Source organism: Salvelinus fontinalis, chromosome 27, assembly GCF_029448725.1.
Source record: "Salvelinus fontinalis isolate EN_2023a chromosome 27, ASM2944872v1, whole genome shotgun sequence".
Taxonomy (NCBI): domain Eukaryota; kingdom Metazoa; phylum Chordata; class Actinopteri; order Salmoniformes; family Salmonidae; genus Salvelinus; species Salvelinus fontinalis.
This window is the reverse complement of record NC_074691.1, coordinates 22,865,333-22,892,788: the sequence shown is the minus strand read 5'-3', so window position 1 is coordinate 22,892,788 and position 27,456 is coordinate 22,865,333. Positions and strand designations below refer to the sequence as shown.

The 27,456-nt window shown below is 49.9% G+C and overlaps 1 protein-coding gene across 2 annotated transcripts in view; it reads right to left on the bottom strand.

The window, feature by feature from the left end:
- wasf1 (WASP family member 1) overlaps positions 1-27,456 on the bottom strand; it is a 149,979-nt gene that overhangs the window by 72,952 nt on the left and 49,571 nt on the right. For both annotated transcript variants that reach the window (XM_055885305.1, XM_055885304.1), the window contains 2 exons: positions 11,794-11,956; positions 11,346-11,480 (listed from right to left, as the gene is read on the bottom strand). In XM_055885305.1, coding sequence (XP_055741280.1) covers positions 11,346-11,480; positions 11,794-11,926 — 268 coding nt within the window. In that variant the 5' untranslated portion in view covers positions 11,927-11,956. The remainder of the gene's footprint in view (positions 1-11,345; positions 11,481-11,793; positions 11,957-27,456) is intronic.

Genomic DNA, 27,456 nt, shown 5'->3' with positions numbered 1-27,456 from the left:
AATCTGAAATATTGTCTGTATTCACAGGATCTGTGTCTTTCGATTAGTGTATGCTGTGTATTTTTACGAAATGTTTGATGATTAGTAATTAGGTAAACACGTTGCTCTATGTATTTATTCTAGTCCATTTGTGACGGTGGGTACAATTGTAAACTATGATATCTATCTGAAATATGCACATTTTTCTAACAAAACCTATCCTATACCATAAATATGTTATCAGACTGTCATCTGATGAGGTTTTTTCTTGGTTAGTGGCTATCAATATCTTAGTTTAGCCGAATTGGTGATAGCACCTGATGGAGTAAGAAACTGATGGAGTTAGAAAAGTGGTGTCTTTTGCTAACGTGGTTAGCTAATAGATTTACATATTTTGTCTTCCCTGTAAAACATTTTAAAAATCTGAAATGGTGGCTTTATTCACAAGATCTGTATCTTTCATTAGGTGTCTTGGACTTGTGATTTAATGATATTTAGATGCTACTATTTAATTGTGACGCTATGCTAGGCTATGCTACTCAGTGTGGGGGGGGGTGGGGGGTGATCCCGGACCCGGGGTAGATACTCGTGAAAGGTTAACTGACCTGCCTAGTTAAATAAAGTTTTAATTTAAAAAAGTATTTTTTTTTAATTGCTGAGGGGACTTGCTTCCATTCAGCCACAAGAGCATTAGTGAGGTCGGCACTGATATTGGGTGTTCGATGGGATTGAGGTCAGGGCTGTGTGCAGGCCAGTCAAGTTCTTCAACACCATTCTTGACAAAACATTTCTGTATGGACCTTGCTTTGTGCATAGGGTCATTGTCATGCTGAAACAGGAAAGGGCCTTCCCCAAACTGTTGCCACAAATTTGGAAGCACAGAATTGTCTAGAATGTCATTATATGCTGTAGCGTTAAGATTTCCCTTCACTGGAACTAAAGAGCCTAGTCCAAACCATGAAAAACAACCCCGGACCATTATTTCACCTCCACCAAACTTGACAGTTGGCAGTATGCATTCGGCAGGTAGTGTTCTCCTGTCATCTGCCAAACCCAGATTCGTCCGTCGGATTCATCACTTCACTGCTCTAGAGTCCAATGGCGGCGAGCTTTACACCAATCCAGCCGATGCTTGGCATTGCGCATGGTGATCTTAAGACTTGTGTGCGGCTGCTAGGCCATGGAAACCCTTTTCATGAAGTTCCCAACGAACAGTTCTTGAGGTTGCACGGTAGTGAGTGTTGTAACCGAGGACAGACGATTTTAATGCGCTACACACTTCAGCACTCAGCAGTCCTGTTCTGTGAGCTTGTGTGGCCTACCACTTCGCGGCTGAGCCGTTGTTGCTCCTAAATGTTTATATTTCACAATAACTGAACTTACAGTTGACCGGGGCAGCTCTAGCAGGGCAGAAATTTGACGAACTGACTTGATGGAAAGGTGGCATCCTATGACGGTGCCACGTTGAAATTCATTGAGCTCTTCAGTAAGGCCATTTAAAAAAAAAGTTGCCTTTATTTAACTAGGCAAGTCAGTTAAGAACAAATTGTTATTTACAATGACGGCCTACACCGGCCAAACCCGGACGACGCTGGGTCAACTGTGCGCCACCCTATGAGATGGCACACAGCCGGTTGTGATACAGCCTGGAATCGAACCAGGGTGTCTGTAGTGACGCCTCAAGCACTGAGATGCAGTGCCTTAGACCGCTGAGTCACTGTGCAGCCCCTACTGCCAATGTTTGTCTATGGAGATTGCATGGCTGTGTGCTCGATTTTATACACCTGTCAGCCACAAGTATGGCTGAAAGAGTGAAGGGCTTTCTACATACTTTTGTATATATAGTGTACATAGCGAATATACTTCACGCACACACCAATTTAATTCCACTAAATTATGCAAATGTACCTATAAACCAATTAGCATGACCAGTCAAATGTATTTACATCGACTGGTATTTCCATCAATGAAGAGGCTAAAAATCATTATTTCGCAATGGGATTTTTTCTTTCTCCTTTACAACTGGCTATTTTTACACACACACACACACACACACACACACACACACACACACACACACACACACACACACACACACACACACACACACACACACACACACACACACACACACACACACACACACACACACACACACACACACACACCCTTCCTAACCTTGTTATGATGTAAATCCCCAATGGTTCTATTCCTTTGAGACCCCTCTATCTTCTACATCCCCAACTCCCCTCCTCCTCTCAGTGACCTCTCTCTATCTCCTCCCCCCCGCCGTGGCGCCGCCTTCACTCATTCCCTCTCATCCCCTCTCTTTCTCTCACTCCACAGACTCCTCACTGTCTCTCTCACTGACAACACACCCACACAGACCACTACCCAGAATTACTGCGGTGGAGAGGTTGTGTGTGTGTGTGTAGTGGGGGATGAAACATATCTCTTACAGGAAACAAATCTTTAGCCACTCCTATAACCATCTTTTTTTATTCAATTGTTTTTATTAGAATCCCTATTAGGCGACGCCAATGCCAGCAGCTAGTCTTAGAGGATCCTAGTAAATCTAATTACATCAAATCCTAGAACTGTCCATCTCTGTCACTCTCTTCTGCTCTTTTTACTCTTCCCCCATCTCCTTTTACCACCACTTCTACTTCTCTCTCCATTTCCCCATTTCATTGCTGTATCATCACAGTAAATCCTGCTTTTCTGTGATGATTATTGTGTGGGGTCAAACGGCACATAGTGCAACTGTCTGCATCTGGAGAACTAACCTGCAGACAGTTCGGCCATTTTAACCTCTGCTCAGACAGTCTGACTGCAGTCTGAAGTACAAAGTCCTAACACTCCACTGCTTCTACTGTAGTGCCCAGTATTCTGCAGTATAGCCATCTCTCTACCCCTCCGCCCCGCCCTGCCACACCCCACCCCGCCCCGCCCCAAATGGATCTGATCCTTATCAACTCTCACCTACAGGACAGAGCAGAGGAGCTAGAACACAGAAGTCAGGCTTATATTACAAGGTGAGATAATGCCATGCTATTCGCCCTTTCAATGAATGTGTGTGTGTGTGTGTGTGTGTGTGTGTGTGTGTGTGTGTGTGTGTGTGTGTGTGTGTGTGTGTGTGTGTGTGTGTGTGTGTGTGTGTGTGTTGGTTCTTCTATCCTTGTAGGGACCTAAAATCCCCAAAGGTCCCCACAAAGATAGTAAAACAAGAAAAATGATCCCTCGTGGGAACATTTACCACGTCCACATGAGGACAAAGGCTATTGTAAGCTTAGGGTTTAGGGTTAGAATTAGGGTTAGAATTAGGGTTAGGGTTAGAATTAGGGTTAGGATTAGGGTTAGGGTAAGGGGTTAGTGGTTAGGAGTTAGGTTTGGGTTACGGGTTAGGGTTACGGAAAGCGTTAGGTTTGGGGAAAATAGGATTTTATTTTAGGTCCCCACAAGGATTAATGTTAATTAATTTTATGTCTACATTAGGATAGACAAAAAAAATGTGTGTGTGTGTGTAAGAGAGATATTAATTGTAGTCTTAATTGTTCTCATTCTCATTATTTGTTGTAAAACTATTAACATTATCATTATTCTTATTACTAACAGTCTAGTATATTCCTGTATTGGACCATCATTGTTATGCTACTTTGACAATGGAAGTGTTTTACTTTCCATGTTGTCACGTTCCTGACCTGTTTTCTGTTATTTTTGTATGTGTTTAGTTGGTCAGTGCGTGAGTTGGGGTGGGCATTCTATGTTTTGTGTTTCTATGTTTAGGTCATTGGTAATTAGCCTTATATGGTTCTCAATCAGGGACAGGTGTTTGACGTTTCCTCTGATTGAGAACCATATAAAGGTAGGCTGTTCACACTGTTTGTTTGTGGGTGGTTGTCTTCCGTGTCTGTGTATGTTGCACCACACGGGACTGTTTCGGTTTGTTTGTTCGTTTATGTAGGGTTTGGAGCGAGCGGTCGCATTTGCATTCGCTCTGCAGGTAGTATAACTTTTCATTTCATTTTCATTACATTTCATTATAGTACAACGGTTTAATTTGTCTAACCTTAGCAATTTCTTCTTAGCTAGCTACTTAGCCGTCTGTGTATAAAAGATAATTGCGTAATTATCGTATTCCGTCTATCGTAGTCCACACTGCTATCTGCCCAGCAGCTAGCAAACGTCCACCGTCTACCGAATAGTAGTATAAACTTTTCATTACATTTCATTATAGTACAACGGTCTGATTTTCATTTTCACTACAGTACAACGGTTTGATTTGTTTGATCTTAGCTAGCTACATAGCCGTCTTTGCATCAAACATAATTGTGTAGTTATTGAGGTTCGCCAGCCAGCTATTTTCGCCCTAACGTAACGCAACGTAGCCAACACTGCTAGCTAGCCAGCTTGCCACCGAATAGCAGCATTGTAGAAACGAGTGCATTACAACGGAACGACTTGATCAGTGTAGTGTTGGCTGACTACACAGTTGTCTTTGCTATCTTTGATTTGTATTTGTTCGATCTTAGCTAGCTACTTAGCTGGCTACATAGCCGTCTTTGTATCGGTGATAATTGTGTAGTTATCAAGGTTCGCTGAGGTTCGCTAGCCAGGTATTCTCGCCCTAACGTAACGTAACGTAGTCAACCCTGCTAGCTAGCCAGCTAGCCACCGATTAGCAGCACTGTAGAAACGATTACATTACAACGGAACGACTTGACTTGTGTAGTGTTAGCTAGCTACATAGTTTTCTTTGCTATCTTTTTATCTAAGATAATTGTGTAGCTTTGAGTAATTATCGGTTAGCTAGCCAGCTATTTTTCGCCTGCCGCGCTGCCGTCCTCCTACCTAGCCAACACTGCTAGCTAGCCAACTTCTACCGAATAGCAGCACTGTAGAAACTTACATTACAACGGAACGACTTGATTAGCGTAGTGTTAGCTAGTTGTCTTTGCTGTCCTTGTATCCATGATAATTGTGTAGTTTAGAGAAATTTAGTGAAATTGTCGAGGTTACCTAGCCAGCTTCACTTTCAACAACGTAGCCACTGCTAGCCAGGCTACTTCACCAGCCAGCAGTACTATATCATTTTAGTCAATAAGATCTTGTATTTTATTCTTATTTTTTTGCAACGTAAGCTTAACTTTCTGAACATTCGAGACGTGTAGCCCACTTGTCATTCTAATCTCCTTTGCATTAGCGTAGCCTCTTCTGTAGCCTGTCAACCATGTGTCTGTCTATCCCTGTTCTCTCCTCTCTGCACAGACCATACAAACGCTTCACACCGCGTGGCCGCGCCCACCCTAACCTGGTGGTCCCAGCCCGCACGACCCACGTGGAGTTCCAGGTCTCCGGTAGCCTCTGGAACTGCCGATCTGCGGCCAACAAGGCAGAGCTCATCTCAGCCTATGCGTCCCTCCAGTCCCTCGACTTCCTGGCACTGACGGAAACATGGCTCACCACAGATAACACTGCTACTCCTACTGCTCTCTCTTCGTCTGCCCACGTGTTCTCGCACACCCCGAGACCTTCTGGTCAGCGGGGTGGTGGCACCGGGATCCTCATCTCTCCCAAGTGGTCATTCTCTCTTTCTCCCCTTACCCATCTGTCTATCGCCTCCTTTGAATTCCATGCTGTCACAGTTACCAGCCCTTTCAAGCTTAACATCCTTATCATTTATCGCCCTCCAGGTTCCCTTGGAGAGTTCATCAATGAGCTTGATGCCTTGATAAGCTCCTTTCCTGAGGACGGCTCACCTCTCACAGTTCTGGGTGACTTTAACCTCCCCATGTCTACCTTTGACTCATTCCTCTCTGCCTCCTTCTTTCCACTCCTCTCCTCTTTTGACCTCACCCTCTCACCTTCCCCCCCTACTCACAAGGCAGGCAATACGCTTGACCTCATCTTTACTAGATGCTGTTCTTCCACTAACCTCATTGCAACTCCCCTCCAAGTCTCCGACCACTACCTTGTATCCTTCTCCCTCTCGCTCTCATCCAACACTTCCCACACTGCCCCTACTCGGATGGTATCGCGCCGTCCCAACCTCCGCTCTCTCTCCCCCGCTACTCTCTCCTCTTCCATCCTATCATCTCTTCCCTCTGCCCAAACCTTCTCCAACCTATCTCCTGATTCTGCCTCCTCAACCCTCCTCTCCTCCCTTTCTGCATCCTTTGACTCTCTATGTCCCCTATCCTCCAGGCCGGCTCGGTCCTCCCCTCCCGCTCCGTGGCTCGACGACTCATTGCGAGCTCACAGAACAGGGCTCCGGGCAGCCGAGCGGAAATGGAGGAAAACTCGCCTCCCTGCGGACCTGGCATCCTTTCACTCCCTCCTCTCTACATTTTCCTCTTCTGTCTCTGCTGCTAAAGCCACTTTCTACCACTCTAAATTCCAAGCATCTGCCTCTAACCCTAGGAAGCTCTTTGCCACCTTCTCCTCCCTCCTGAATCCTCCTCCCCCTCCCCCCCCCTCCTCCCTCTCTGCAGACGACTTCGTCAACCATTTTGAAAAGAAGGTCGACGACATCCGATCCTCGTTCGCTAAGTCAAACGACACCGCTGGTTCTGCTCACACTGCCCAACCCTGTGCTTTGACCTCTTTCTCCCCTCTCTCTCCAGATGAAATCTCGCGTCTTGTGACGGCCGGCCGCCCAACAACCTGCCCGCTTGACCCTATCCCCTCCTCTCTTCTCCAGACCATTTCCGGAGACCTTCTACCTTACCTCACCTCGCTCATCAACTCATCCTTGACCGCTGGCTACGTCCCTTCCGTCTTCAAGAGAGCGAGAGTTGCACCCCTTCTGAAAAAACCTACACTCGATCCCTCCGATGTCAACAACTACAGACCAGTATCCCTTTCTTTTCTCTCCAAAACTCTTGAACGTGCCGTCCTTGGCCAGCTCTCCTGCTATCTCTCAGAATGACCTTCTTGATCCAAATCAGTCAGGTTTCAAGACTAGTCACTCAACTGAGACTGCTCTTCTCTGTATCACGGAGGCGCTCCGCACTGCTAAAGCTAACTCTCTCTCCTCTGCTCTCATCCTTCTAGACCTATCGGCTGCCTTCGATACTGTGAACCATCAGATCCTCCTCTCCACCCTCTCCGAGTTGGGCATCTCCGGCGCGGCCCACGCTTGGATTGCGTCCTACCTGACAGGTCGCTCCTACCAGGTGGCGTGGCGAGAATCTGTCTCCTCACCACGCGCTCTCACCACTGGTGTCCCCCAGGGCTCTGTTCTAGGCCCTCTCCTATTCTCGCTATACACCAAGTCACTTGGCTCTGTCATAACCTCACATGGTCTCTCCTATCATTGCTATGCAGACGACACACAATTAATCTTCTCCTTTCCCCCTTCTGATGACCAGGTGGCGAATCGCATCTCTGCATGTCTGGCAGACATATCAGTGTGGATGACGGATCACCACCTCAAGCTGAACCTCGGCAAGACGGAGCTGCTCTTCCTCCCGGGGAAGGACTGTCCGTTCCATGATCTCGCCATCACGGTTGACAACTCCATTGTGTCCTCCTCCCAGAGCGCTAAGAACCTTGGCGTGATCCTGGACAACACCCTGTCGTTCTCCACCAACATCAAGGCGGTGGCCCGTTCCTGTAGGTTCATGCTCTACAACATCCGCAGAGTACGACCCTGCCTCACACAGGAAGCGGCGCAGGTCCTAATCCAGGCACTTGTCATCTCCCGTCTGGATTACTGCAACTCGCTGCTGGCTGGGCTCCCTGCCTGTGCCATTAAACCCCTACAACTCATCCAGAACGCCGCAGCCCGTCTGGTGTTCAACCTTCCCAAGTTCTCTCACGTCACCCCGCTCCTCCGCTCTCTCCACTGGCTTCCAGTTGAAGCTCGCATCCGCTACAAGACCATGGTGCTTGCCTACGGAGCTGTGAGGGGAACGGCACCTCAGTACCTTCAGGCTCTGATCAGGCCCTACACCCAAACAAGGGCACTGCGTTCATCCACCTCTGGCCTGCTCGCCTCCCTACCACTGAGGAAGTACAGTTCCCGCTCAGCCCAGTCAAAACTGTTCGCTGCTCTGGCACCCCAATGGTGGAACAAACTCCCTCACGACGCCAGGACAGCGGAGTCAATCACCACCTTCCGGAGACACCTGAAACCCCACCTCTTCAAGGAATACCTAGGATAAAGCAATCCTTCTGCCCCCATCCCCCCCCCCCCTTAAAAGATCTGATGCACTATTGTAAAGTGGCTGTTCCACTGGATGTCATAAGGTGAATGCACCAATTTGTAAGTCGCTCTGGATAAGAGCGTCTGCTAAATGACTTAAATGTAAATGTAAATGTAGTCTGTACCTGTTTCATGCGTTCTTCGTGTTTATGTAAGTTCGTTTGTTCAGGTCTGTTGACTTCGTTTGTTATTTTGTAGTTTGTTGAAGTGTTTTCGTGTCTTCACTTTTTTTCTTTAATAAACGTTATTATGGATTCAACATACGCTGAGCTTTGGTCCAATCCATACTCCTCCTCTTCGGACGAAGAGGAGGAGGACAACCGTTACACATGTCAACAAAGTATATTCAATTGAAATTTGAAAGAGGAAGTGTGTGTCTGTATGTTGGTCCAGCCTGTAACCCATGGAGGGAGTGTATGACAGGCTGAATCCTTAGCAGTCCCAGACAGTGTGGAGTCACAGCATGGAGGGAGTGTATGACAGGGTGAATCCTTAGCAGTCCCAGACAGTGTGGAGTCACAGCATGGAGGGAGTGTATGACAGGGTGAATCCTTAGCAGTCCCAGACAGTGTGGAGTCACAGCATGGAGGGAGTGTATGACAGGCTGAATCCTTAGCAGTCCCAGACAGTGTGGAGTCACAGCATGGAGGGAGTGTATGACAGGCTGAATCCTTAGCAGTCCCAGACAGTGTGGAGTCACAGCATGGAGGGAGTGTATGACAGGGTGAATACTTAGCAGTCCCAGACAGTGTGGAGTCACAGCATGGAGGGAGTGTATGACAGGGTGAATCCCTCTAAAGCAGACTGGATTATTAGATCACCCCCAGCATTACATTAGCACAAATATATGGAGGAGGAGGGGGAGAGGAAAGAGAACGATGAAGATGAGGGGAATGTAGAAGTGGAGGAGGAGGAGAATTTGTGTAAGGATTTAGGGGATCTAAGTAGGTCACTAATATAGCTAAAGTGAATACAAGAACAACTGCAAGAAGGCAACACCTCCACACACAGCACTGATACATGGCATGCTTAAATATTGAAGTTAAGGGACGTTAAAGTCCTGCTCTGGAAGTGTGGCGACTACTAAGTATGAACTAAGCCTCCCTCTTTGGGCTGGGTATAAACACTGTCTATCTAGCTTGAAAGCATCAGTTTATCTGGAAGCCGTGCGGCGCCATTTCCCCTACATTTTCACCCACGTGGGCCAGCCCCCAAGCAATTTGAGTTCTAGCCAATGAGCTTCAGCCCCTCGCCATTTGAGTGACAGCTAGCAAGATGCACACACAGCAGAACGAGAGAGAGAGCAATGATGTGGTGCAAATATGTGACGTGGTAGCCAATTTTTGGGGACCATTTTTGGCTCGTGAGCGCTGCTTTCTGAACTCCTGTCTAAAAAGTATACAAAGGCACCAGAGAATCTCTTTAAGTATTGATCTGAAAACTAATAAACATTATTGTCTCTTACCTCTAAGTTACAAACTCTACTACACCCCCTTCCTCCATTGCATGGGTAACGGTCTGTTGTGCTAACAGGCTACCCCCCGACACACACACACACACACACACACACACACACACACACACACACACACACACACACACACACACACATACAGATCTTCCATATAAACTCAGAGTTTTACAGCTTTATTATCTAAGACACAGTACAGAGTACGGTCCAGTGTACTTTATCTATAGACCTCTAGCGCTCCAATCCAAGCTAGAAACACCCCGTTGGCCCATGGGAAATCGATGCCTGGCCACAGAAGCGTGGTATTAGCTTACTACTACACTCCTTCTCTCTTTCTCTCTCTGTCCCCCTCTCTCTCACGTTCTCTGTCCCTCTTCCTCGCTTTCTCTCCCTGTCCCTCTCTCTCTCACGTTCTCTGTCCCTCTCTCTCTCACGTTCTCTGTCCCTCTTCCTCGCTCTCTCTCTGTCCCTCTCTCTCTCACGTTCTCTGTCCATCTCTCTCACGTTCTCTGTCCCTCTTCATCGCTCTCTCTCTCTGTCCCTCTTCCTCGCTCTCTCTCACGTTCTCTGTCCCTCTTCATCGCTCTCTCTCTCTGTCCCTCTCTCTCTCACATTCTCTGTCCCTCTTCCTCGCTCTCTCTCTCTTTCCCTCTCTCTCACGTTCTCTGTCCCTCTTCCTCGCTTTCTCTCTCTGTCCCTCTCTCTCTCACGTTCTCTGTCCCTCTCTCTCTCACGTTCTCTGTCCCTCTCTCTCACGTTCTCTGTCCCTCTTCATCGCTCTCTCTCTCTGTCCCTCTTCCTCGCTCTCTCTCTCACGTTCTCTGTCCCTCTTCATCGCTCTCTCTCTCTGTCCCTCTCTCTCTCACGTTCTGTCCCTCTTCCTCGCTCTCTCTCTCATCCTCTCTCTTTGTATCCCTGTATCTTTCTCCCTCTCTCTAGAACCTGTTTTACCTGACAGCCCTACCCAGGCCCCCCCGACAGACAGACAGGCAGACAGGCATTATTCCTCTCTTTTTTATTATGCTACTATAACATAGCATATATATCTGGATATCTGGTTTCCCCACAAAGACAGGCCATTGTGTGAGGCAGGGCTAAGTGAAACAGTGGAGGCTGGTAAGAATGCCTATACTGGGGGCTTATTGCGACTGCCGAGGAGAGCGGCGTAGCGGAACGGAGGGTTTGGTTAGTACAGTGTGGACAGTGGAGCTGCTGGGATGAAAAATGACACTGTCTCACTGCGGCCTGTTCATCTAATAAGGTCATTAAGACTGGATGGGGCTGGCAATGGCCCACACACACACACACACACACACACACACACACACACACACACACACACACACACACACACACACACACACACACACACACACACACACACACACACACACACACACACACACACACACGCACACACACACAAACATATATATACACATACATACACACACACACACACAAAGAGAGGACTGGAAGGAATGAATTTACCCTGATGAGGAAGAATCAAAGGTGGATGTGTAGAGAAAGGTGTGTGTCAGGACTGAGTGTCTACATGTAAGGACCACTGTATGAGTGTGTGTACGTATATGTTTGATACTGGTGTGTGTGTGTGTGTGTGTGTGTGTGTGTGTGTGTGTGTGTGTGCGTGCGTGCGTGCGTGCGTGCGTGCGTGCGCGCGGTACTCACACTCCTCCTCTTTAGGATCTAGCTGTGTGACGCTGATAGAGAGGCGGTCCACGCGCTCCTGCAGGGAGTTGACCCGGAAGGAGAAGGAGTGGGCCTCGTTGAACAGCTCCCCAAACAGGTCCTCTGCATACTTACCTGTTACAAAACACACACTTATTACACACACTTAAGTATAATAACAGTCAGGCATAATGAAACCTGCTTATCAGCAGAGAGGGAAGAGAGAGGAAGCATGATTACCTAACAGAAACATGTGTGTTCGTGTGTGTGTATGTGTATATATACGTGTGTGTGTGTGTGTGTGTGTGTGTGTGTGTGTGTGTGTGTGTGTGTGTGTGTGTGTGTGTGTGTGTGTGTGTGTGTGTGTGTGTGTGTGTGTGTGTGTGTGTGTGTGTGTGTGTGTGTGTCGTTTAGCTGTATATGTGTGCAGACAGTGTGTGTGACTCACTGAGGCTGCTGAGCTGTCGTATGACGTTAGCTAGGGACACATTGGTCACACACTCTAGCTCATTCTTGATGGCCCGTGGCAGCACTGTGTGGCACAGGTGCCTGGGCTCGATACTCCTCTTCACCAACGGCATCCTGGGATACCTGGACCACGACTACCACACCTGGAAAAAGGAGGGAGGGAGGGAGAGAAAGAGAGGGGGGGGGGGTTGAGTTATAAAGCCAAGGCTAGCTTTTTCAAGCAGAAATTTGTTTCCTGCAACACAAACTCAAAACAGTTCTGGGACACTGTAAAGTCCATGGAGAATAAGAGCACCTCCTCCCAGCTGCCCACTGCACTGAGGCTAGGAAACTCTGTCACCACTGATAAATCCACTATAATTGAGAATTTCAATAAGCATTTTTCGATGGCTGGCCATGCTTTCCACCTGGCTACCCCTACCCCGGTCAACAGCACTGCAGCCCCACAGCAACTCGCCCAAGCCTTCCCCATTTCTCCTCCCAAATCCAGTCAGCTGATGTTCTGAAAGAGCTGCAAAATCTGGACCCCTACAAATTAGCTAGACAATCTGGACCCTTTCTTTCTAAAATGATCTGCCGAAATTGTTGCAACCCCTATTACTAGCCTGTTCCACCTCTCTTTCGTGTCGTCTGAGATTACCAAAGAATGGAAAGCAGCTGCGGTCATCCCCCTCTTCAAAGGGGGGGACACTCTTGACCCAAACTGCTACAGACCTATATCTATCCTACCCTGCCTTTCTAAGGTCTTCGAAAGCCAAGTCAACAAACAGATTACCGACCATTTCGAATCCCACCGTACCTTCTCCGCTATGCAATCTGGTTTCAGAGCTGGTCATGGGTGCACCTCAGCCACGCTCAAGATCCTAAACGATATCTTAACCGCCATCGATAAGAAACAATACTGTGCAGCCGTATTCATTGACCTGGCCAAGGCTTTCGACTCTGTCAATCACCACACCCTCATCGGCAGACTCGATAGGTTTGGTTTCTCAAATGATTGCCTCGCCTGGTTCACCAACTACTTCTCTGATAGAGTTCAGTGTGTCAAATCGGAGGGCCTGTTGTCCGACCCTCTGGCAGTCTCTATGTGGGTGCCACAGGGTTCAATTCTTGGACTGACTCTCTTCTCTGTATACATCAATGATGTCGCTCTTGCTGCTGGTGATTCTCTGATCCACCTCTACACAGACGACACAATTCTGTATACTTCTGGCCCTTCTTTGGACACTGTGTTAACAACCCTCCAAACGAGCTTCAATGCCATACAACTCTCCTTCCGTGGCCTCCAATTGCTCTTAAATACAAGTAAAACTAAATGCATGCTCTTCGAACGATCACTGCCTGCACCTGCCCGCCCATCCAACATCACTACTCTGGACGGTTCTGACTTAGAATATGTGGACAACTACAAATACCTAGGTGTCTGGTTAGACTGTAAACTCTCCTTCCAGACTCACATCAAACATCTTCAATCCAAAGTTAAATCTAGAATTGGCTTCCTATTTCGCAACAAAGCATCCTTCACTCATGCTGCCAAACATACCCTTGTAAAACTGACTATCCTACCGATCCTCGACTTCGGCGATGTCATTTACAAAATAGCCTCCAATACCATACTCAATAAATTGGATGCAGTCTATCACAGTGCCATCCGTTTTGTTACCAAAGCCCCATATACTACCCACCACTGCGACCTGTACGCTCTCGTTGGCTGGGCCTCGCTTCATACTTGTCGCCAAACCCACTGGCTCCAGGTCATCTACAAGACCCTGCTAGGTAAAGTCCCGCCTTATCTCAGCTCGCTGGTCACCATAGCAGCACCCACCTGTAGCACGCGCTCCAGCAGGTATATCTCTCTGGTCACCCCCAAAACCAATTCTTCCTTTGGCCGCCTCTCCTTCCAGTTCTCTGCTGCCAATGACTGGAACGAACTACAAAAATCTCTGAAACTGGAAACACTTATCTCCCTCACTAGCTTTAAGCACCAGCTGTCAGAGCAGCTCACAGATTACTGCACCTGTACATAGCACATCTATAATTTATCCCAAACAACTACCTCTCACCCTTCTGTATATATTAATTTGCACCCCATTATTTCTATCTCTACTTTGCACATTCTTCTACCATTCCAGTGTTTTACTTGCTATGTTGTATATACTTCGCCACCATGGCCTTATTTTGCCTTTACCTCCCTTATATCACCTCATTTGCTCACATTGTATATAGACATATTTTTCTACTGTATTATTGACTGTATGTTAGTTTTACTCCATGTGTAACTCTGTGTTGTTGTATGTGTCAAACTGCTTTGCTTTATCTTTGCCAGGTCGCAATTGTGAATGAGAACTTGTTCTCAACTTGCCTACCTGGTTAGAGTTAACTTCTGTGTGTGTATTGTTTACTGTTAATTTTTATTGTTTATTTCACTTTGTATATTATCTACTTCACTTGCTTTGGCAATGTTAACATATGTTTCCCATGCCAATAAAGCCCCTTGAATTGAAATAAGAGGGAGAGGGGGGGGGGGTTGAGTTATAACATCCTGGATACCTCCTCTACCTCTACCACACCTAAAGAGATACAGAGGGAGGGAGGGAGGGAGGGGGGAGGGAGGGAGGGGGGAGGGAGGGAGGGAGGGAGGGGGAAAGGGGGGGTTGAGTTATAACTGGGCTGGACAATATGCTCCCCTCTCTCTCTCTCTGCCTGCTCAGCCATGCTAATGTCATTAAGCCGGATAGCCCCAATTCACACAGAAACACACTGCCAGACACACACCGCCGAAGACAATTCACCCCACCCACACCGCCCAAAGACAATTCACCCCAACACACACCACCAAAGACAATTCACCCCAACACACACCGCCAAAGACAATTCACCCCACACACACCGCCAAAGACAATTCACCCCAACACACACCGCCAAAGACAATTCACCCCAACACACACCGCCAAAGACAGTTCACCCCACACACACCGCCAAAGACAATTCACCCCACACACACCGCCAAAGACAATTCACCCCAACATACACCGCCAAAGACAATTCACCCCACACACACCGCCAATGACAATTCACCCCACACACACCGCCAAAGACAATTCACCCCACAAACACCGCCAGACAATTCACCCCACAAACACCGCCAAAGACAATTCACCCCAACACACACCGCCAAAGACAATTCACCCCAACACACACCGCCCAAAAACAATTAACCCCACACACACCGCCAAAGACAATTCACCCCACACACACACCGAAGACAAGTCACCCCCACACACACCGCCGAAGACAATTCACCCCAACACACACCGCCAAAGACAATTCACCCCAACACACACCGCCAAAGACAATTCAACCCACACACACCGCCAAAGACAATTCACCCCAACACACACCGCCCAAAGACAATTCACCCCAACACACACCGCCAAAGACAATTCACCCCACACACACCGCCAAAGACAATTCAACCCACACACACCGCCAAAGACAATTCACCCCAACACACACCGCCAAAGACAATTCACCCCACACACACCGCCAAAGACAATTCACCCCAACACACACCGCCAAAGACAATTCACCCCAACACACACCGCCCAAAGACAATTCACCCCAACACACACCGCCAAAGACAATTCACCCCAACACACACCGCCAAAGACAATTCAACCCACACACACCGCCAAAGACAATTCACCCCAACACACACCGCCAAAGACAATTCACCCCACACACACCGCCAAAGACAATTCACCCCACACACACCGCCAAAGACAATTCACCACACACACACCGCCAAAGACAATTCCCCCCACAAACACCGCCAGGCAATTCACCCCCACACACACCGCCAAAGACAATTCACCCCAACACACACCGCCAAAGACAATTCACCCCAACACACACCGCCCAAAAACAATTCACCCCACACACACCGCCAAAGACAATTCACCCCACACACACCGCCGAAGACAATTCACCCCCACACACACCGCCGAAGACAATTCACCCCACTCACACCGCCGAAGACAATTCACCCCCACACACACCGCCAGACAATTCACCCCAACACACACCGCCGAAGACAATTCACCCCACAAACACCGCCGAAGACAATTCACCCCACAAACAACGCCGAAGACAATTCACCCCACACACACCGCCGAAGACAATTCACCCCACAAACAACGCCGAAGACAATTCACCCCACACACACCGCCGAAGACAATTCACCCCACAAACACCGCCAGACAATTCACCCCACACACACCGCCGAAGACAATTCACCCCACACACACCGCCAGACAATTCACCCCACACACACACCGCCAAAGACAATTCACCCCCACACACACCGCCAAAGACAATTCACCCCACAAACACTGCCGAAGACAATTCACCCCACACACACCGCCAGACAATTCACCCCACACACACCGCCAAAGACAATTCACCCCACACACTGCCAAAGACACTTCCCCTGTCTGTCACATCTCCAAGGCTAACAGGATAGACACTTCCCCTGTCTGTCACCTCTCCATGGCTAACAGGATAGACACTTCCCCTGTCTGTCACCTCTCCATGGCTAACAGGATAGACACTTCCCCTGTCTGTCACCTCTCCATGGCTAAAAGGATAGACACTTCCCCTGTCTGTCACCTCTCCATGGCTAACAGGTTAGACACTTCCCCTGTCTGTCACCTCTCCATGGCTAACAGGATAGATACTTCCCCTGTCTGTCACCTCTCCATGGCTAACAGGATAGACACTTCCCCTCTCTGTCACCTCTCCATGGCTACAGGATAGATACTTCCCCTGTCTGTCCACCTCTCCATGGCTAACAGGATAGACACTTCCCCTCTCTGTCACCTCTCCATGGCTAACAGGATAGACACTTCCCCTGTCTGTCACCTCTCCATGGCTAACAGGTTAGACACTTCCCCTGTCTGTCACCTCTCCATGGCTAACAGGATAGACACTTACCCTCTCTGTCACCTCTCCATGGCTAACAGGATAGACACTTCCCCTGTCTGTCACCTCTCCATGGCTAACAGGATAGACACTTCCCCTCTCTGTCACCTCTCCATGGCTAACAGGATAGACACTTCCCCTGTCTGTCACCTCTCCATGCTAACAGGATAGACACTTCCCCTCTCTGTCACCTCTCCATGGCTAACAGGATAGACACTTCCCCTGTCTGTCACCTCTCCATGCTAACAGGATAGACACTTCCCCTGTCTGTCACCTCTCCATGCTAACAGGATAGACACTTCCCCTGTCTGTCACCTCTCCATGGCTAACAGGATAGACACTTCCCCTGTCTGTCACCTCTCCATGGCTAACAGGTTAGACACTTCCCCTGTCTGTCACCTCTCCATGGCTAACAGGTTAGACACTTCCCCTGTCTGTCACCTCTCCATGGCTAACAGGATAGACACTTCCCCTGTCTGTCACCTCTCCATGGCTAACAGGTTAGACACTTCCCCTGTCTGTCACCTCTCCATGGCTAACAGGTTAGACACTTCCCCTGTCTGTCACCTCTCCATGGCTAACAGGTTAGACACTTCCCCTGTCTGTCACCTCTCCATGGCTAACAGGATAGACACTTCCCCTGTCTGTCATCTCTCCATGGCTAACAGGTTAGACACGTCCCCTGTCTGTCACCTCTCCATGGCTAACAGGATAGACACTTACCCTCTCTGTCACCTCTCCATGGCTAACAGGTTAGACACCTCCCCTGTCTGTCACCTCTCCATGGCTAACAGGATAGACACTTCCGCTGTCTGTCACCTCTCCATGGCTAACAGGATAGACACTTCCCCTGTCTGTCATCTCTCCATGGCTAACAGATTAGACACTTCCGCTGTCTGTCACCTCTCCATGGCTAACAGGATAGACACTTACCCTCTCTGTCACCTCTCCATGGCTAACAGGTTAGACACGTCCCCTGTCTGTCACCTCTCCATGGCTAACAGGATAGACACTTCCGCTGTCTGTCACCTCTCCATGGCTAACAGGATAGACACTTCCCCTGTCTGTCATCTCTCCATGGCTAACAGATTAGACACTTCCGCTGTCTGTCACCTCTCCATGGCTAACAGGATAGACACTTCCCCTGTCTGTCACCTCTCCATGGCTAACAGGTTAGACACGTCCCCTGTCTGTCACCTCTCCATGGCTAACAGGATAGACACTTCCCCTGTCTGTCACCTCTCCATGGCTAACAGGTTAGACACCTCCCCTGTCTGTCACCTCTCCATGGCTAACAGGATAGACACTTCCGCTGTCTGTCACCTCTCCATGGCTAACAGGATAGACACTTCCCCTGTCTGTCATCTCTCCATGGCTAACAGATTAGACACTTCCGCTGTCTGTCACCTCTCCATGGCTAACAGGATAGATACTTCCCCTGTCTGTCACCTCTCCATGGCTACCAGGATAGATACTTCCCCTGTCTGTCACCTCTCCATGGCTAACAGGATAGACACTTCCCCTCTCTGTCACCTCTCCATGGCTAACAGGATAGACACTTCCCCTCTCTGTCATCTCTCCATGGCTAACAGATTAGACACTTCCCCTGTCTGTCACCTCTCCATGGCTACCAGGATAGATACTTCCCCTGTCTGTCACCTCTCCATGGCTAACAGGATAGACACTTCCCCTGTCTGTCACCTCTCCATGGCTACCATGCTGCTGCTGCTAAAACCCCAACTGACGCTGGTTCTTATTCACACTCAAACATGTGCATGCAGAAAACATGCCCACTAGATATCTAGAACACAACTGGCTACTCTTACAGAGCATATGCACTTTACACTCCACACTAAGTCCCCGAAAGCAACCAAATCCAAACCTAGAAAACAGTCCCCCCTCTATCTCTCTCTCTCTCTCTTCTCTCTCTCTCTCTTCTCTCTCTTCTCTCTCTCTCTCTCTCTCTCTCTCTCTCTCCAGGGAAATCGTGAATAATACATACATGCATACAGCCAATTTTCATTTAAGCCATTATGTGGATTATAATGAATCGTCATTTTTGTAGGAGTTGATACATTTTTCTGAAAGGAAAAGCCATTTTAACTTCAAAAACACTACAAGTTTTACATTTCCTGCATTGCATGAAAGTTCTCCTGCGACAGGACTAGTCTTACTCAGCATTTTCCTCCACTGACACCGTTCTCTTCAATCAAGAATCCCCATTTAACTAAATGGGTAAATAATTACACCGAAACAGAGGGAGGAACATGGAGAGAGGGGGAAGAAAGAAAGGTAAAAAAAAAAAAGAATCAATCCATTTACAAGCAAAGTGTCGGCTACATTTAAAGTAAGGGAACCTAGAGGGACAGGCATTTGAACAGCAGACTCTCTCTGTGACAATGGTAGTCTATCATGTCCAACCAGCCATCATCTCCCTCCCTGACATGAATACATCATAATGACATTAATGAATGAATCAGCTCTGTAATCAAGGCAGACACACATGTGTGATAGAGTGAAGAGCAGCCCAGGTGCAATGGGCTGTCTGAAAGACCAGCTAGTACAGAAACACTTGTTAGTACCAACCATTATTCTATGTCTTTCAATGTACTTTAATTAAACGCTGATGTATTTCTATAGAACTCTGTAATGATGTTACAGCCATGGAGAAAAGGAATATGATCACTGAGCGCATCCCCAGAAAGTAGGCCAGAAGAGGCCTTAAAAGCAATAGCAACTAAACACAGTTTATGGGCTAGTGGGAAGTTAAATGGTTTGTTGATGTGAGTCACGTTAGAATCCTCTTAATATAACTCCACCGCCTCCATATAGGGTAATGATAAACCCTCGTATTTCTCTAAGAGGGCTTTAAGCTCCATCAGATGTACCTCAAACTGTACTGTGAGTGACATATTCTTTCAAACTATCAAATGCATACGAGAGCACCATATTAGCTCAATGTCCACCCAACTACAAGGCTACACCTCCTTTACCCTCCTCTCATCAATACCCCTCCGTCTCACCCTCTTGATTGCTTACGCACACACACGCGCACACACACTTCCTATTGGGCCGCCCGTTGACCCTGTGTGCGGTGACCTTTTCCAGGACCCTGCTGCCAAGGTGTTTATGGTTAACCCTTTGGTTACAGGTGCTAAGAGGCAATTTGCTGCTCCGTCAACCTCCATATACTATATCTGCTACTGCATTTCCTAATGTAATGTACGACCAACACATAGCACAGTGAAGGTCGCTCATACACACACACACACACACACACGCACACGCACACGCACACGCACACACACACACAAGAACAGGGTGACTAATGTGCCTGCTAATGTATATCCTATCTCTCTTTTTGTCCTCTCCTCCCAGTCCCCCATCTCTCCTTCTCCTATCTCTCTTCTTGTCCTCTCCTCCCAGTCCCCCATCTCTCCTTCTCCTATCTCTCTTCTTGTCCTCTCCTCCCAGTCCCCCATCTCTCCTTCTCCTATCTCTCTTCTTGTCCTCTCCTCCCAGTCCCCCATCTCTCCTATCTCTCTTCTTGTCCCGTCCTCCCAGTCCCCCATCTCTCCTTCTCCTATCTCTCTTCTTGTCCTCTCCTCCCAGTCCCCCATCTCTCATTCTCCTATCTCTCTTCTTGTCCTCTCCTCCCAGTCCCCCAGTCTCTCATTCTCCTATCTCTCTTCTTGTCCTCTCCTCCCAGTCCCCCATCTCTCCTTCTCCTATCTCTCTTCTTGTCCTCTCCTCCCAGTCCCCCATCTCTCCTTCTCCTATCTCTCTTCTTGTCCTCTCCTCCCAGTCCCCCATCTCTCCTTCTCCTATCTCTCTTCTTGTCCTCTCCTCCCAGTCCCCCATCTCTCCTATCTCTCTTCTTGTCCCCTCCTCCCAGTCCCCCAGTCTCTCCTATCTCCTCTATAAAGGAAAGCAATGGATGATGGTGGGTGTGAAACATTATTCTCATACCTAACATTGTCATGTCAGATGTGTTATTGTACTCAGAGGATGACAGCAGAGAGGGATGAAGAAAACAGAAATAAATACTCTCAGATAGAGCGAGAGAATGTGGACACAAATACAGGAACACCCGCTTTTAGACAGAGTGGGATGCGATGGATGGATCTTTCAACAGAGAAGAGAGAAGCTTTATCCCAGTTCTTACTAACTAGAGAGAGAGAGAAGGAAAGAGAGGTAGAGAGAAATGAAAGGTGGGGAGAGGGGCAGGGCTTGAGGAGAGATAGACATTATGTGTGATGATTTCTGCTTCGATGCTGGCTCTTTGGTTGGACAGCAATTGACTGATGGTGACTCATATATCCTCAGGTAGGGAAAGCAGACAATTTCTCACACACATCACGTGTCATATTGCTCTACTAGGACAAACACACACACACGTGCACAGACAGACACACACATACACAGACATATACACACAGACACAGTGCTCCTCTGAGACCCCCCCCCCCCCCCTTGACAGCTCTGTCATGGGTTCACATGAGAAATAATTGATTCATCTCCTATCTCATCTGCTCTCTGAGAGGAGGAGGGGGAGGAGGAGGAGGAGGAGGGGAAGGAGGGGAAGGAGGAGGACGAGGGAAAGGAAGGGGGGAGGAGGGAAGGAGGAGGGTGGGAATGAGGAGGAGGGGATGGGGGAGGGGGAGGGGGGAAAGGAAGAGGAGGGTGGGAATGAGGAGGGAGGAGGGGATGGAGGATGGGGGGGAGGATGGTGGGAATGAGGAGGGAGGGAGAGGGAGGAGGGGAAGGAGGAGGGGATGGAGGATGAGGGGGGAGGTGGTGGGAATGAGGAGGAGGGGATGGAGGAGGGGAAGGAGGAGGGTGGGAATGAGGAGGAGATGGAGGAGGGTGGGAATGAGGAGGAGGGGATGGAGGATGAGGGGGGAAAGGAGGAGGTGAGGAAGGAGGAGGACCCACATATCTTTGCATAATGACTGGACATGGCTGAGCCATAATCAACACTACTTGTAGCACCAGAACAGAGATCACTTTCATTACTCTCTGAACCACAACATAGGCTACTTTATGTGTGACTGTGAGCAGCCCTGTCTGTCTGCAGAGCCGTACATCCCTCTGCTCAGGTCTGCTAGTCAGTCTGTCTGTCTGTCTGGGACTGTCCACAAGTTTGCTAATCCAGCCTGTTTATTCTTGCTAAGTGTCAGGCAACCCAATTCTGATCGTTTTCCCACTAATTGGTCTTTTGAACAATCACATCAGATCTTATCACGTCAGATCTTTTTTCAGAGCTGATCTGATTGGTCAAAAGACCAATTATTGAAAGAAAGATCAGAATTGGGCTGCCTGTGTAATTGCAGCCAAGTGGTGGTGCTTGACCAAATCCCTCTGAACCTGTCCTGTGTTCCCCTGATCAATACACCTATTAAGATAGGAACACTCCAATTCCAGAACTTAACGAGCAATCACCTATCATACTCAAATTCTGGACCTTAACAAGGAATTATGTTACGGAGAAGAAGTCAACCAGGCAAAAAAGCAGGACTAGTGGGTGTTGTACTAGATGGATGGTTAAAGCCACACACTGGAAGGAACCAGCTAAGATATTATCACATTCTAGTACCTTTACAACACTGGGTTGCATTCAATCAAGATATATTCTAACCCGACCTGCCATTTTACACATGCTTACCAGTGTTTACATTAACATAACAATGGAGGTTTCAAAATGGTGTCTCAGAATGAGATTCAATCCAATCTGCCAGAATGTATTCTTCTCTCTTGTCTCCATGTTGAATAAGGAGGAGGGAGAATTTCCCTCCATTCACTAATGTTATTTTTGAGATGGTACTTTCATCACTCTCTTCCCTCTCTTTCATATCTCATTGACTGAGGAATGTCCTTCAGACAAAATGGAGGAGCATTGTGGCCCTCAACTGCTCTAGACCATGACAACCCTGATTGGATTCCTCCTCCACTAAGCAACCAGCACATAGGAATAGAGATGAGAGCCTTTAAGGGAATAATCAGGGTTGATCTCTACAAAAAGATTCATTACAACTGAAATCACCATTTATAATGTCTCCTTCCTTCTTCTTGCTCTTCTTCAATCTGCAGTCTTTCCCTACTGCCCCAACCTCCCAGTCCCAATCTACCTCCCACTCCCCATCTACCTCCCACTCCCCATCTACCTCCCAGTCCCCATCTACCTCCCACTCCCCATCTACCTCCCACTCCCCATCTACCTCCAACTCCCCATCTACCTCCCACTCCCCATCTACCTCCCAGTCCCCATCTACCTCCCACTCCCCATCTACCTCCCACTCCCCATCTACCTCCAACTCCACATCTACCTCCCACTCTCCATCTACCTCCCACTCCCCATCTACCTCCAACTCCTCATCTACCTCCAACTCCCCGTCTACCTCCCACTCCCCATCTACCTCCCAGTCCCCATCTACCTCCCACTGCCCATCTACATCCCAGTCCCCATCTACCTCCCACTCCCCATCTACCTCCCCCCACCCCATCTACCTCCCAGTCCCCATCTACCTCCCACTCCCCATCTACCTCCCCCCACTCCATCTACCTCCCACTCCCCATCTACCTCCCACTGCCCATCTACCTCCCACTCCCCATCTACCTCCCAGTCCCAATCTACCTCCCACTCCCCATCTACCTCCCAGTCCCCATCTACCTCCCAGTCCCAATCTACCTCCCACTCCCCATCTACCTCCCAGTCCCCATCTACCTCCCAGTCCCCATCTACCTCCCAGTCCCCATCTACCTCCCAGTCCCCATCTACCTCCCACTCCCCATCTACCTCCCAGTCCCAATCTACCTCCCACTCCCCATCTACCTCCCACTCCCCATCTACCTCCCACTCCCCATCTACCTCCCAGTCCCCATCTACCTCCCACTCCCCATCTACCTCCCACTCCCCATCTACCTCCCACTCCCCATCTACCTCCCACTCCCCATCTACCTCCCACTCCCCATCTGCCTCCCAGTCTCCATCTACCTCCCAGTCCCCATCTACCTCCCACTCCCCATCTACCTCCCACTGCCCATCTACCTCCCACTCCCCATCTATCTCCCACTCCCCATCTATCTCCCACTCCCCATCTACCTCCCCCCACCCCATCTACCTCCCAGTCCCCATCTACCTCCCAGTCCCCATCTACCTCCCAGTCCCAATCTACCTCCCACTCCCCATCTACCTCCCAGTCCCCATCTACCTCCCAGTCCCCATCTACCTCCCAGTCCCCATCTACCTCCCAGTCCCAATCTACCTCCCACTCCCCATCTACCTCCCACTCCCCATCTACCTCCCACTCCCCATCTACCTCCCACTCCCCATCTACCTCCCACTCCCCGTCTACCTCCCAGTCCCCATCTACCTCCCACTCCCCATCTACCTCCCACTCCCCATCTACCTCCCACTCTTTATCTACCTCCCACTCCCCGTCTACCTCCCACTCCCCGTCTACCTCCCACTCCCCGTCTACCTCCCAGTCCCCATCTAACTCCCACTCACCATCTACCTCCCACTCCCCGTCTACCTTCCACTCCCCGTCTACCTCCCACTCCCCGTCTACCTCCCAGTTCCCATCTACCTCCCACTCACATCTACCTCCCACTCCCCATCTACCTCCCACTCCCCGTCTACCTCCCACTCTCTATCTACCTCCCACTCCCCATCTACCTCCCACTCCCCATCTACCTCCCACTCACCATCTACCTCCCACTCCCCATCTACCTCCCAGTCCCCATCTACCTCCCACTCTCCATCTAGCTCCCACTCCCCGTCTACCTCCCACTCTCTATCTACCTCCCACTCCCCATCTACCTCCCCCACCCCATCTACCTCCCAGTCCCCATCTACCTCCCACTCCCCATCTACCTCCCAGTCCCCATCTACCTCCCAATCCCCATCTACCTCCCACTCCCCATCTACCTCCCACTCCCCATATACCTCCCCTCACCCCATCTACATCCCAGTCCCCATCTACCTCCCCCCACCCCATCTACCTCCCACTCCCCATCTACCTCCCACTCCCCATCTACCTCCACCCACTCCCCATCTACGTCCCAGTCCCCATCTACCTCCCAGTCCCCATCTACCTCCCACTCCCCATCTACCTCCACCCACTCCCCATCTACCTCCCAGTCCCCATCTACCTCCCACTCCCCATCTACCTCCCAGTCCCCATCTACCCTCCCACTCCCCATCTACCTCCCACTCCCCATCTACCGCCCCCCACCCCATCTACCTCCCAGTCCCCATCTACCTCCCACTCTCTATCTACCTCCCACTCCCCATCTACCTCCCACTCCCCATCTACCTCCCACTCTCTATCTACCTCCCCCCACCCCATCTACCTCCCACTCCCCGTCTACCTCCCAGTCCCCATCTACCTCCCACTCTCCATCTACCTGCCACTCCCCATCTACCTCCCAGTCCCCATCTACCTCCCACTCCCAATCTACCTCCCACTCCCTATCTACCTCCCACTCTCTATCTACCTCCCACTCTCTATCTACCTCCCAATCCCCATATACCTCCCACTCCCCATCTACCTCCCACTCCCCATCTACCTCCCACTCTCTATCTACCTCCCACTCTCCATCTACCTCCCCCCACCCCATCTACCTCCCAGTCCCCATCTACACCCCACTCTCTATCTACCTCCCACTCTCCATCTACCTCCCCCCACCCAATCTAACTCCCAAACCCCATCTACCTCCCACTCCCCATCTACCTCCCACTGCCCATCTACCTCTCACTCTCTATCTACCTCCCACTCCCCATCTACCTCCCACTGCCCATCTACCTCCCACTGCCCATCTACCTCCCACTCTCTATCTACCTCCTACTCCCGATCTACCTCCCACTCCCCATCTACCTCCCACTCTCCATCTACCTCCCACTCTCCATCTACCTCCCACTCCCCATCTAACTCCCCCGACTCCTTCTACCTCCCACTCCCCATCTACCTCCCAGTCCCCATCTACCTCCCACTCCCCATCTACCTCCCACTCCCCATCTACCTCCCACTCTCCATCTACCTCCCACTCTCCATCTACCTCCCACTCCCCATCTACCTCCCAGTCCCAATCTAACTCCCACTCCCCATCTACCTCCCCCCACTCTATCTACCTCCCACTCCCCATCTACCTCCCACTGCCCATCTACCTCCCACTCCCCATCTACCTCCCACTTCCCGTCTACCTCCCACTCCCCGTCTACCTCCCACTCCCCATCTACCTTCCACTCCCCATCTAACTCCCAAACCCCATCTACCTCCCACTCTCTATCTACCTCCCACTCTCTATCTACCTCCCACTCCCCATCTACCTCCCACTCCCCGTCTACCTCCCAGTCCCCATCTACCTCCCAATCTCCATCTACCTCCCCCCACCCCATCTACCTCCCAGTCCCCATCTACACCCCACTCTCTATCTACCTCCCACTCTCCATCTACCTCCCCCCACCCCATCTAACTCCCAAACCCCATCTACCTCCCACTCCCCATCTACCTCCCACTGCCCATCTACCTCCCACTCTCTATCTACCTCCCACTCCCCATCTACCTCCCACTCTCCATCTACCTCCCACTCTCTATCTACCTCCCACTCTCCATCTACCTCCCACTCTCTATCTACCTCCCACTCCCCATCTACCTCCCAGTCCCCATCTACCTCCCTGTCCCCATCTAACACCCCCCACTCCATCTACGTCCCACTCCCCATCTACCTCCCACTCCCCATCTATCTCCCACGCTCTATCTACCTCCCACTGCCCATCTACCTCCCACTCTCTATCTACCTCCTACTCCCCATCTACCTCCCACTCCCCATCTAACTCCCACTCCCCATCTACCTCCCACTCCCCATCTACCTCCCAGTCCCCATCTACCTCCCACTCTCCATCTACCTCCCACTCTCCATCTACCTCCCACTCCCCATCTAACTCCCCCGACTCCTTCTACCTCCCACTCCCCATCTACCTCCCAGTCCCCATCTACCTCCCACTCCCCATCTACCTCCCACTCCCCATCTACCTCCCACTCCCCATCTACCTCCCACTCTCCATCTACCTCCCACTCCCCATCTACCTCCCACTCCCCATCTACCTCCCACTCCCCATCTACCTCCCACTCCCCATCTACCTCCCACTCTCCATCTACCTCCCACTCTCCATCTACCTCCCACTCCCCATCTACCTCCCAGTCCCAATCTAACTCCCACTCCCCATCTACCTCCCCCCACTCTATCTACCTCCCACTCCCCATCTACCTCCCACTGCCCATCTACCTCCCACTCCCCATCTACCTCCCACTCCCCGTCTACCTCCCACTCCCCGTCTACCTCCCACTCCCCATCTACCTTCCACTCCCCATCTAACTCCCAAACCCCATCTACCTCCCACTCTCTATCTACCTCCCACTCTCTATCTACCTCCCACTCCCCATCTACCTCCCACTCCCCGTCTACCTCCCAGTCCCCATCTACCTCCCAATCTCCATCTACCTCCCCCCACCCCATCTACCTCCCAGTCCCCATCTACACCCCACTCTCTATCTACCTCCCACTCTCCATCTACCTCCCCCCACCCCATCTAACTCCCAAACCCCATCTACCTCCCACTCCCCATCTACCTCCCACTGCCCATCTACCTCCCACTCTC